This window comes from Corylus avellana, chromosome ca1 (genome assembly GCF_901000735.1).
Source record: "Corylus avellana chromosome ca1, CavTom2PMs-1.0".
Taxonomy (NCBI): Eukaryota; Viridiplantae; Streptophyta; class Magnoliopsida; order Fagales; family Betulaceae; genus Corylus; species Corylus avellana.
Window position 1 is genome coordinate 30,141,295 of NC_081541.1, and position 13,705 is coordinate 30,154,999.

Sequence of the window (13,705 nt, forward strand, 5' to 3'; positions counted from 1 at the left end):
TCGATTTAGCCCCCTAATGTTTCGAAAGTGATAAAGTAGCCCCCAAACTACCAAACTATTGCATTTTGGCCACTCCGTTGCATTTTCGGAGGCTTTTTTATATTTTTCCCTAAAAAATATTTGTGATTTTCCGTGCGCGTGCCAAATGCCGGAAAATGTTTTCATCGTAAAATATTTCCTGTAAAATAACTTCCCTGAAAATATGTTACGATGAAATATATTTTACACCAAAACAAACGGAGCCTAAATGAGATTTGTATAAAATGGATCGATTGCAATCTCGATCCAACAAACTTGTGATAAACTATTTTTTCAGTAGCTGCTTTAGCTTTTAAAGCCCGAGTTTTATCATATCTATATAAGCCTATTAATTAAGGCACGACTTTCCTTCAAAAAAAAATTAAGGCACGACTATTTGAGAGAGAGAGAGAGAGAGAGAGAGAGAGAGAGGCTATATTTAAAATTAAAGCTTGGGGAGAAAAACTAAACTCTTGAGACTATACTATGTAACACCTCTCTCTTGTTTTTCTTACTGCAACTGAATCACCGAAAACCTTCAGCCACCAGACTTCTAGGTTGCAGTGGACACAATTTGTTCGTAAAGGTGATTCATATAGAAGGAAGGCCGGATGTTATAAGTTGAGTCTTGGGTCACAAAGGTTTTATAAGTAGATCAAGTTTGTAACATAAATTTTCTATAGTGGATACCTTTGAGGTTGGCTGTCTTTGGATTGATTTTACTTCTGAAGAGTTTTTCAAAAGGTTTTTTTGTTACCAAAATGTGTGAAGGCTTACTTTGATCTTGTTATTGATTTCTGTGGTCTTTGGCTTTAAAGTTGATAACTTTGCTAATATCTAATTTGTTATAACTTGGGTTAAAAGCCAATTTTTCATAGGTGATTTTACACATGACACCGACTAATTGGGTAAATAAGGGATATAATAGAACATTCACATCCAATATTGTGCAGCTGAAAGTGAAAGTGCTAGTGAAATTCAAGATTGTGAACAAGAGATGAAGAACAGATGATTTCTGCAACTTATCGGAAAAAAGAGAGCTGATTTATAATTATTATCTCATTCATTTACAAGTATAGATAGGAAATATTTTCCTTCTCTTTGCATAATAAAAAAAGACAAAACTGTATATCTATTCTATTGCATTGTGATCTTTCTGGCTAGTGGTTCAAGATGTTGAGAAGAGAAACTCTGGTTTTGATTAGGCGCCTAAACAGGCACTCAAGTCCTTCTTCAAGATCTTGAACAATTGACTCCAAATTCCCCAGCAAGTTCTGCACATTCTCAACGTGAGTGATATAATCTGATTTGCTTATGTTGTGGCTAATGAGGGAGTGTAATGCAGCTTCCACCTTCTCAAATTCAGATGCAGCTGTTTCTTCATTCTCATGTGCTACTCTTTTGGGGAGCACCAACTTAGAAACCAAGGACCAGCTGCTTAGTTTTGATTGCAACCTCGGCCCGGCAACAAAGGACAACAAGGATTCAAACACAGTGAGAGTTACTGTTTCTATTTCTCTCAATGTGCTAACCATGGGAAGCGTCTCATGGTTTTTGTCAGTATGCATGCTTTCCATGCCCTTTAAGGCCTTCTGAATTGCCTTCTTGACAACCTTCCTAGAGGTCAAGAATTTCCTAACCTCCCTTTCAAGCCCCATGTCACCTCCTGCTCTTCTGCGCATAATTGATTGGAGTTCGCGTGCGCATTCTTTTGTATGTATCAAGGCATCCTTGGCTGCACTGCACATGTCCAAGAGCCTGAGAGATCCATCCAAAAGCTCTTCTACCCATTTCCCATTACACCTTTCGACAAAGTCATGTTGCATTTGGGGCAGCTGAAGCAACTTTTCAACACAATCATGCAAATCCTGAAGGCCACTTAGTTTGCAGCTTAATGATGATGATGAAGCAGAAGCATCCAATCTGCATAAATGCTCATTGCAATCTAGAATGAGAGGATGTGGTCTGGATGGCAAACTATTAGATCGAGCATGGGATTTTTTGTTAAGAAGAGATGAGGCCATCTTTTTCCACTCAGAGAAGAGAAAGGCCTAGGAGTTGAATATTGTTCAAATCGGTGTAGAAATTTGCCATCCTTCGAATGGCATCTACTGAATATATATTAGAGGCAGAGGGAGACAAGAGGAATCTTATCATCTTCATAACTCAATGAGTAGTAACATGATTTCGATTTGGATCAGCGATATTGTTTATGCAATGTCTCCCCACCAACTTATCCCCAACTCATTACCAATTATATTTAATTTTCGAAAATCAAGTTATGGTTTATAATGACATAAAATATGCAGCACACGAGTGGTGTTGACTCCAGCTAGCTCAGCCTGCCTCTCCGGTAGATGAGGGCCGTCTCACTCGTGCATGTATCATAATTGCTGTCAGATTATGTCATTTATCATCCATTCATTACAATTTCCTTTGTATATCAGAAAATTTTATTTATGTTTCATTTTCACCGGTAACAATTCATAATTTTTGTATGCTTCCATATGCATTTCTTTCAAAAATCTTAAATATGCTTATTGTTAGAATATTTTCTAGGTTTATTCCCTACCTTAATTAGTTTATGGTTTCTTGCTTATCACTTTTAGCCTCTTTATATATAAAGGCCTATGTAATCATCATAATATACACTACTCAATACAATGCAGTCTATTATATGCTTCCACTCTCTCTCTTTTCTCTCTCTTATTCTTCCGCTCCACAATATATTTAACATGGTATCAGAACCACTTTCTTGTGACCTCCAATAAACGTCTTTGACGTTTTCTGGCGCTTCCTCCGACAACCTCTCTTTTTTGGTCGTCCGTGCGCCGTCAAGCGGTTTTCCGCTCAAAATCTCTTCCACACCTTCAGATCTACAGATCTATGGAAGATTCGCCGCCATCAACTCCTCCACGCTCCTCCGGCAGTTTCTGTCCCAGCCAATTGCACCGCCAACGTGACTCCTCTCGGCCAAATAACCATCAAAAGTGGTGTCTCGACCCTAGATCTTGTACATGCAACCACGCGCCGCCATAACACCTGTCGGAGCTACAAGCTCCTCCCCAGCAGACAGATCAGACGCCGAGAAGTCCAAATCCGTTGAGATCTCCACCGTCCAACCCTCCACGCGCCGTCACACGCATCCAGAAGGATCTGTTGCCCCATCCACGCACCGCTGCACAATTCCACGCCCTGGGAGACCGCCTAAGAATCTGTCAATTCCGTTTCGCACCTCCAAAGCTCCTATCACTACAGAAGTGGCGCCAATTGACAGATCAAGCCCAAATGAGTCTAGATCCGTCAAGATCTCCATCAAAGACGCCGTCAATCTCCCCCACGTGCCTCCTGAGGATGCTGGCGTTCCCCCACGCTGGTTCGTTCCCTTGACTTTGGCCGCCATTCGACAGGTCCTCCTCCGATGGTTCTAGATCAGCCCAGAGATCCTCCAATGGAGTTCTGACACGCCCCCACGCGCCACTCAAAGGCTCTGTGTGTGGGCTTCACGCGCCTGGGTGCAGCTGCCGGTGTGGCACGTGTACCTTACGCGCCAGACGCTGTTCTTCTCTCCTTCAACCCAACCAAGGGGGTCTCAAATCCGGTTCGGCCAACTTGGATCCACAATCCGAACCGGATCTGTCCAAGTCATCCAACCCGATCCAAAACCAATTCTAACCGAGTCATCAGGTTCAAATCAAGTCATCTCCAACCCAATCCAAAACCGGGAGTCATCTCCAACCCGATCCAATACCAGTTTCTAATCGGGTCATCGGGTTCTAAACCGGTCTAGCTGGGTCAATCTGTCCAATCGGTCCAAATTAGTCAATCTGGTTCAACGGGTTAGACGCCGTTCATATTATTTTGGGTCAACCATATTCAATGGTACATGGGTTATGGCCAAATCTTGGCCTATGTAACTAGCCCAATCTAGCCTATAAGGCTCTCATCCAAGTTCAAGCCCAACATTTTGGGCCCAGCTACCATTGTTAGCCATCAGTAGCTAGTTGCCGCCGCCGCCCTCTGTTGACAGCCACCGACTGCCCCTCTCGGGTGAATTTTCCTGGGACCAAAAAAAATCATAATTTCCCTTTCTTTTTCCCAAACTCAAGCTTACACCTTGAGTTTGAGGGGGGATGTTAGAATATTTTCTAGGTTTATTCTCTACCTTAATTAGTTTAAGGTCTCTTGCTTATCACTCTTAGCCTTTTTATATATAGAGGCCTATGTAATCATCATAATATACACTACTCAAAACAATGTAGTCTATTATATGCTTCCATTCTCTCTCTCTCTTCTCTCTCTTATTCTTCTGCTCCACAATATAGTTAACGCTTATGTTTATTACTCTCAACTGACCACTAATAGATCACAGTTGTGTTGTTTTCCCAACAATGATTAAGATAGGGTTTAAGGGTATTTTGAGGGTCATGTTCGTATCTTTGTCCCATGCCTTAGGGATTTAGATAAAGTTGAAGGGTCTACAAATAGTCATGACCATTTTCTACCCTTGTTGGTCCGGTACTTGTTCCATTTATGGAACTTTTCCTACCTTAACCGCCTTCTTTGGTGGCCCCATGACTCTCTTGATGGGCCGGGTTATTTTTTTAACACATTTCCACCTGTCGCCTTCGTTTTTCATTTTCTTCTAATCATTCTTTTCCCCTTTTCCCGCATTGAAAAAAAATAAAAAAATAAAAAAAAAGCCACAAAAGTAAATAAAGTCATTGAAAATACATAAATTATCTTAATTATTCATTAAAAAATAAATTATCTTATTTAAATATCGTAATATATCTCCTAGCTAGTAGAACCATGTTCTAATCGGGTAATACCTAACTAATAAAGTAAATAAAAATGGAAGAGGTTTTTCTTTCTAATTTTTTTTTTCTTTCTTCCACAATTAACCTGCTAATTAGAAGCTTAGAGAGTCACGGTTATAATCACGAAGACATAATTAATAACTAATTAAGCATCCTATAGTTACCCCAGAGAAATTGAAAAAGAAAAAAAAGAAAAAAATGTGAGCCTTTCACAATTAACATCTTGCTTTTATTATTAGGTTAAATACCTTTTATCTCCTGTGGTTTAATAACTTTATTTTTTGTCAACCACACAATGATCACCAAAATAAGCAAAGTAATAAAACTATCAAACACAACAATTTTGTGACAAAGTATAAACCCTTGAAAAACTCATCAAAGGTAAAACCAATCAATGAAACTTCTCCATGCATTATAGAAGAATTAAAATACACACAGTTTAATTTACCAAACCTTAATTTATAAGCAAATCTAAGCCATCAAATGTTTCGATGGTCACCATCCTTAAAAAGAAATTTCTTAAATCAATTAAAATAAAACTTTCATACTCAATTAGACACGACTTTTTTCCAAAAAAAAAAATCTTAGAAATTACCAGGTAGCTATAATAACGACTCAAGAGTCAAAAAAACAAGTACCTTAACCAAATTTCACATTACTCAGAAGCCATCAATTGTTTCTAAGTTCAGCATGCTTAAACAAATCTTCAGTTAAATCAATTCAAATACAAATTACATGCTCGATTAGAACGACATTTGCCCAAAGAAAAAAAAAAAAGATCTTACAAATTTCCGGATGAGTACTATAATAAGAACTTAAGACAGGATGCAGGACCTTAAAAAAATTTCATGTTAGTCAAAAGCCATTAAACGCTTCCAAGGTCACTATGCCTGAACAACTCTTCGCTTAAATAAATTCAAATAGAACCTTCACGCTCGATTAGAGATGACTTTAAACAAACTAAAAAACTCTTAGCAATTACTGGATGACTATAATAAAAACTCAAGAGTTGGGGGACATGACCTTTATAAAAATTCATGATATTCAAAAGTCATTAAACGTTTCCAAAGTTACCATGCTTAAACAATTATTCGTTTTAATAAATTCAAATACAACTTTCATGCTTATTAGACAACTTTTGCCAAAAAAAAAAAAAAGAGGCCTTGGAAGAGTCAAAAAAATGACCTTAACCGATAACTAACGAGTCTAAATGCTTAAACAATGTTTCGATTAAATTAAAAAAAAAAAATCAAGCTTTTTTTAAAATAAAAAATATTTAAAACTAAAATATATATAATTGCACATAAACCTATAACTTGTGTATATAAAAGCTTTAGATGTTCTAGATTTATGAATTCATCCTAGAGTTCCATTTAAAGAGAGTGGGAGGAACAATGGATAAAAATTGTATGAAGGGACTTATGGTGATGATAATATTGTTAGTGACTCTTTTCCTTGTCCTGAAGCAGGCAAAGGATCATCCAGCTCCTTTTCTTGCACCCCACATGCTGCCATCTCGCCATCTCTTGCCTCCTCGAGTACTTTTCTCTTTCTTTTCAGATGATGATAGTATACTTAATTGGAAGAGAACACACCCAGGGAATAACGTTTCTAAAGAGAATAGGTTGGAATTGAAATTATGTTATAAAAGTTGTAGTTGGGACTTCTTCGTGTATGTGAAACTCAAAGCGCTTGCCTCAACATGGAAACATCTAAAAGATTGTCGAAAAGAGTGCAAAGACTTATATGGCAAAAGATAATTGTACTACTAGATTCTTGGGCTCCCAGAATATTTCCCTAATATAGTCTATAATCATAATAATTGCATATTTTTGCAGTCTTCTTATTTTGGCAATATTATGTAATATCTGTGTGATTCTATTCACCTCTTTTGTAGGTGATATATATATGTAATAATTTTTCTTTCCTATAATAAGATCGATCCAATCCTGTCAATAAGAGGATATTGTAGACGTAACGCCCTAGTAAAATTAATTAACTTGTAATTAACTTCATGGTTCATCTGCCAATCTCATTTCACAAGGAACAAAACACAGGGATATCTGTCTGCAACGGAAGACTTTTCACTTATAGACAGAGATAGCTATAAATTAAAACGCAATCATCAAATAATTAGTGTAAACCTAAAGCATCATAATATAGAAAATTCTCCAAATGTTACGGTTAAAAAGATGAGTCATCCAAAACATATTACAGGTTTACAAGCCAAATCTAATTGTCATAATATAACGTCAAGTCTCATAGCCTACTCTTAAGAAGATAAAGCATGTAAAAAATATCCATCATATCCCAGCGGTGGCTCCATCAACGCTCCACATATCCCTAAGCCACGAGGAATCCAACTCCTCAAAAATGATCCTTTGCTATATCCCTCAAAATAACTTGATGCCTTCCGGGATCCATCGTCAACTTAACTATACTATCTATAAAAAAACACATGTTTGATTGGTGGAAAAGATACAAGAGCAATTACACAACTAAGTGAGTATAAATACACATGAGGTATAGGTTATTACAAGGTGAACTCAAATCTTTATAAGTCACATGTAACAATGTTATAATGAATGTAACATAATATATGTTGTAATAAGAGAATCATATCATAGTTCAACTCCATATGGCCTATCCAAGACCTTAACCCCTTCTTAGAAGGGTTGGCACTTTCCCCGAGTGACCTGTAATACAATATTGGTACATCATATATTATACGAGTATCGTCCATCACTAGTAGCTCGACCAAGTCCGACCTCAGGTGGTAATAATGTCCGTCTATCGTAACCACCATTCAAACATAGTTGCGTCGGTCAGAAAACAACCATTGGATCCAAGGTCAATCATAAAGAATAAACATTTTTTGACCGTAGGGCTTACCCTTATAATTTTAATAAGCCCATGTCATACAATAAAATTCACCATTTATTGTGTCTTACATGCATGTCTTTACGAACTCGTCATTTTTGTTATCTTCTTAATCACTCATTTCACAAAGTAGAGTTCACAATAATGTAAAAAGGGTTTCATATGGGATCCACAATCTCGAAATCTAAGAAAATACCTACCACCACATCTAATACACTTAAAATCTCAAGGTAAAACAAGCCCTAAATCCTAATATGCTCAAAATAGACATTCTGCCTGGCATTTGAATGTTCAGACAATGAGGATGGAATGTTCGGCCATCACATCAAATGTTTGGTCAGGGAAGGTCGAACATTCAATTCTTGGTAGAAAACCCATTTTGAACAAAAAATCAGAAAACCACTTCTATGCAAGTACTAAGGTTTTAACATGATTCCTAAAGGAGTGGTAAGCCATAATAACACACCCATGCAGAAATAACTATGTCCAACATTATTAATACGTTAGACCATCGTTAAGCTAGTATTAAGACCAATAAAATATCTATAAGCCTAAACCTACAATTAATGCTATGAAAAACAACTAGACAGTATAATAACCACTTGACAAACGAGTTAGGATAGGAAGGTTACCTCCTTAGAAGCAAAAACCAACAAGAACACATTTTCTCCTCTAAAGCACTCACACACACTCACTCTAGGATAACAATTAGAAAAGGGGGTGGAAATAGGCTAAAGGGGCATAGGGGAGGGGTATTTATAGGTGAACAAAAGCCAGAGGATAAAGATGAGCTGATTTACATAGTACTGCCAAGTGTCGAACGTTCAGTGTACTGTTGGACCAACGGTCCTACAGTTTCCAGTGGCAAGTTAGTATTGTACAGTAGAACATTTGGGACTAGGGTTAAGGTCGAACGTTCAGGCATCCAACCTCGAATGTTCATAACTTGGGTTTGACTCGAACACTTAGTCATCCAACCTCAAACGTTCGACTCAGAACAAAAGTCAATAATTCTTATTTCGAATGAACCCTAATGAACTTAGCAACACATTAGTCCTACCAAAGCTTACAAAACCTTAATAAATACTCGGGGTATTGTAGTAGATGTCATATGGAAAATTGTAGAGTCAAAGTCTTGGGTTACAAAGGTTTTGTAAAAAGATCAATTTTGAAGAACTAATAAGACTCCAAAACACACTCAATCAGGAATTAATATAGAGTTCAACAAATATATGCAGAATGTAAAATCAATCAATCATGAACACAGAGATTTGTTTATGAAGAAGAAACTATTTACAGAACTCTCTAAAATGTAAAATCTTTCTAGGGTAGCCAAATCCGAGAAATCACTTCATAGTAGAATAACGAGAAATTACACAATGTCAAAGACTTACAAAACCTTTGGACTTGACACTCCTGTGTACTAGACAAATGATCCACTTATCCGCTACCGCAGTAGTTCTCTCAGAACTTCTGGACTATTCATTCCACATGATCTCCCTTCACCGGAACTCTAGTTGGCTTCAATTGCTTTATCACCGAGGACGATCAAACATTCTTGACTCTAAGAGAGAGAATGAACGCTCTATAACAAAGACTCTCTTAGCACGAATCTCTTGCACTATAGATGCAGAATTCATACCTGTACACATCTGTATGGTTCAATATAAATAGGCTACAAACCCCTAGTCTAATCCAACACAAACTCTGATCAAAATAGACTAAATTTATACGGGGCGTCCAAACGGTGTACAGGCTCGTCCGGACAGAACTAGGTTAAAAACATTAAAAAATCCTAGTTCTCTGGCATGGCACGTCCGGACGGCTCTCAAACGAAGTTGCAGACAAGGCTTTTGTCCAGACGGCATTGCAGACGAAGGTTTCTGGAATTCAGATTCAGCCTTCTCATTCGGACGGCTGCAAACGAGGTTTCAGATGAGGTTACAGACCGCTGCAGACGAAGCTCTCACTGCACACTTGAACTGAACATGTTAACCACCAATATTTTGTTCACACGAATCCAGCCAAGACAAAATAAAACTAACAAATTTGTTATAACTTGGGTCTAAAGCCAATTTTTCATATGTGATTTTACACATGACACTGAGTAATTGGGTAACTAAAGGACATAATATAACATTCACATCCAATATTGTGCAACTGAAAGTGAAAGTGTAGGAATTAAAGATTGTTAACAACAGAAGATTTCTGCAACTTATCCAAATAGAGAGAAATGATTTATATTTAATATCCTCCTTCTTTTTTCATAATACGTACACATATAATCTCATTCATTTACAAGTATAGATAGTGTTAGCTCTTGTTGGCTAATTCGGTGATCCAAAGACTCCACAGTATTCCGAGAGATCCAAGAGGCTGAGAAGTGGAGATTCAAAAAGCTGAGAAGCAGCTGTCCAAAGCAGGTTCTCCATGTCTGGACAGAAAAAAAATAGAGACTCATTTTCTCTATTGAAGCAGTGGCAATCCAGCTGTTCGGACAGCAGGTTCTCCATGTCCGGACAGAAAAAACAGAGACTCATTTTCTCAGTTGAAGCAGTGGCAGTCCGGATAGGGGAACAATGCTGTCCAGACACCACAATACGAGAATTAGTTTTCTCCGTGAAAACTAGTTCTGTCCGGACGGGCACTTACCCCCGTCCGGATGGCTCGTTGTAGAATGCCCAAAAAATGTGTTTTAATGGGTGACGCGGCTAGGGTTTGATTCTCTCGTATATAGATAACTTTATTGAGAGAGAGGGGTAGAAAATAAGAGGCCAAGTTTTGTGAGAGGCTGTGTTGAGAGAGAATATTTGTTGAGAGCCAAATTGTTCCTCGTAGAGGATTTTATTAGTTTGATTGTGCTTAATTGAAGTCAATCAGAAAGGTCCGGTAAAGGAAAATCACGTTGAAGAAGATTATGAGCGAGGAGACAAGTTGGAGGCTTGTCGCAGAGTCAAGGTCTTGCATCGGTTTGTAAGTGTTCCTAGTGTCTGTAATCTCTGGATAATCTTTTGATAGTGATTTCCTGGGTTTGACTGCCCAGGAGAGGTTTTACTTTTAAATAGTTTTCTAAAAGGTTTCCTTTTCGTCACCAAAATCCTTGTGTATGATTTTTTATGTTTTGGTGATAGTTTGCTTATAGTTTAAATATCTGTTAATTCTACATAAACTGTTATATTTTCCCTGTTAAGCGTTTTTCAATTGGTATAAGAGCGGGTTCATTCCGTGAAGGATTAAATTCCTGAGTGTGATCTTTGTTTCTTGTTTAAGATGTCTCAAACCCTTAACACTTTGCCTAATTTTGATGGATCAAATTATGGCTATTGGAAGTCCCGTATGAGATTTTTCTTAAAATCTATAGACGTTTGGCATGTCATTGAATATGGATTTAAAGCTCCAGATAAGCCAACAAACTCGTATGGCGAATGACAAAGCTATGAATGCTCTATGCTTGGCAATTTTACAAACTGAGTTCTCCAGAATTTCAAATTGTGATAGTGCCAAGGATGCATGGGAGATCCTAAAAACTACGTATGAAGGAACTAATCTTGTTAAAGCTTCGAAACTTCAAATGTTAGTTTGTCAGTTTGAGGATATTAAAATGTTAGAGGATGAGACATTCAATTAATTTTTTGGTAAACTTAGTGAAATTAGAAATTCAATGATAAATCTAGTAAAGAAAGTTTCTGACACTAAGCTTATTAGAAAAGTTATGAGATCACTCCCTGAAAGATTTATAATGAAGGTAATTGCTATTGAGTCATGCACTAATCTTAATACCATGAGGATAGAAGAGTTAGTTGGTGCTCTTCAAACTTATGAGTTTTCCTTGCCTCAACCTAAGAAAATAAGGAAATTGCCCTTAGAACTCTTTGGAAGAACTCTGATGAGTTATTTGATGAGGATTCACTAAATGAAGAGGAACTTGCCTTGATAGCTAGAAAGTATTTTAGAAATGCACATGGAATTTCCAAGAAATTTGGAAAACAAAAAGAGAGCACTCAGGATAGAAATGAAAGAGACCCACGTGGTCCAATATGTTATGAGTGTTTTGGCTATGGTCATGTGCGAAAGAATTGTGCTAACCTCAAGAGTAATAAGCTGAAAGGTCAAAAAGCCTTCAATATTACCTTGAGTGACATTGATGAGGAAGAAACTTCTAATTATGTGACATTTGTTGCATCCTATGATTCTGATGATTCTAATCAATCAGATGTTCAGTCTGCCTCTGATAATGAATCAAATAGGGTTAATGATCTTCAAAACTCTTTTAACAATTTAATGGAAAAGTTTTCTATTCTTAGAAATACTAACTTGAAAATTGTTAAGGATTTTAAGAATCTTGAGCTTGAAAGGGATAATTTGTTGAAATCTTTGAGTAATTCACATGTTGTTTGCAATACTCTCAAATCTGAAAATCATGTGTTAATTGCTAAAAATAAATCCCTTCAAAATGATTTAACTGCATCTAAAAAACACTTGAGTAAATTCTCTAGTGAAAAGCTTGATAAAATGTTGCATATTCAAAAGCATTCTAGTGACAGATTTGGCTTAGGATTTGATAAAACTGCTATTTTGTCTTCTAACCGTGCTTCTACTTCAAAGACTATTTTTGTTAAACAAGTGAAAGTAGAAGAATCTTCAAGTAAAGAAAAGCAAGCAGTTGCTCCGACTCCTCAAGGTAAGAAAGGTAAGAAAATCTATATTGAGGCTCATGCATCTTACCCTACACCTAGAGTCGTGCATCCTTCTAGGAAATTACCTTCTCAAAGGTTTGTCCCTACATGTCATCACTGTAGAAAAGTGGGTCACATTCGACCTCACTATTTTAATTTGAAACCTCATGTGCATATAAATGAAAATTCCTATTTTAGGAAAGAAAGTGAGGGTTTGGTCATAATGATGAGAGAAATGCTATCTAGGTTAGATAAGTTTTAGCAAAGTCATAAGTCTAGACCTAAGATTTCTCAAGTTTGGGTTAGGAAGGATGATACCATTCACCCCTTGAGGGGGAGTGGTGATGATCTCACCTTATGTTAGGTGAGTCACCCACATGCCTAGGATTGATTTTCTTGCATATCTTTGCATATCCTAGAGCATGTTGTTTTTCATTTTGCATTGCATATTTGTTTTATCTGTTTTGAAATTGTCTTTTGTGTGTGTTCATTTCTTTTGTGAAAAAAAAAAAAAAAATTACTTTGGTTGTTGTTCTTTTGTTTCTTTTGTCTTATGCACCTAGATAGTCCATTAATTTCTCATGTTGCTTCCATGGATTTAATCCCTTACATCTTGGAATGTTCTTAATATGCATGAGATGAAAATTTGTATAAATGGATTTGTTTTTGTGGTTACTTAAAGCCTGAGCTTATGTGGTACATTTTGCTTATGCTTTATCTTTTGTGCACATTTAAGTTTAAATTGAGGTTTTGTTTCACTTTATTTGTGGGGTCTGTTAGGTAACCATATGAGGTTTTTGACTAGTCATATTTTTCAAACTGACCATATGCTAGTTGAACCTAAGGCTTAAAAATTCCTGCTTTCTCTTTTGTGATAAGCACCAAAAGTTTATGGACTCTTTCTCAAAGAAAAAAATAAACAAAATAGTGAAACAAATAAAATCAAAAGATTATATTCCAAAAGGAAATTATTTCACTGTGTCAAATTTGTGCAAAATGTTTTACAAAGATAAATGTATAGGATGAGAGTGGCGAGGCCCTAGTATGATAATGTTTGACTTTTGATTTGATATACTTGTCAAAACCTCATGGTGGTGAAACTTTCTCCTCATTTTGTATGTTGAAAATTTTTCTCTTTGGATGGCTTACACACACACACCACATAAGCATGGGTTGAATGAAACATTTTTCTTTGCTTGGGTTAAGCAATATGAGTTTCTTGCCATTTCTAGTCTCATGTATATTTTGCATATTTGGAGCATGTTTGGGATATTCATTGTGCAATACATGAGTCATTGATGTGTATCATAT

At 36.8% G+C, this 13,705-nt stretch overlaps 1 protein-coding gene across 1 annotated transcript; it reads right to left on the minus strand.

Moving 5' to 3' along the window:
- Positions 1-1,178: 1,178 nt before the first annotated feature.
- Positions 1,179-2,042, minus strand: LOC132169577 (uncharacterized). The gene has a single exon (XM_059580595.1). It carries the CDS (start codon positions 2,040-2,042, stop codon positions 1,179-1,181), a length of 864 nt encoding a protein of 287 aa, XP_059436578.1.
- Between the last annotated feature and the right edge of the window lie 11,663 nt (positions 2,043-13,705).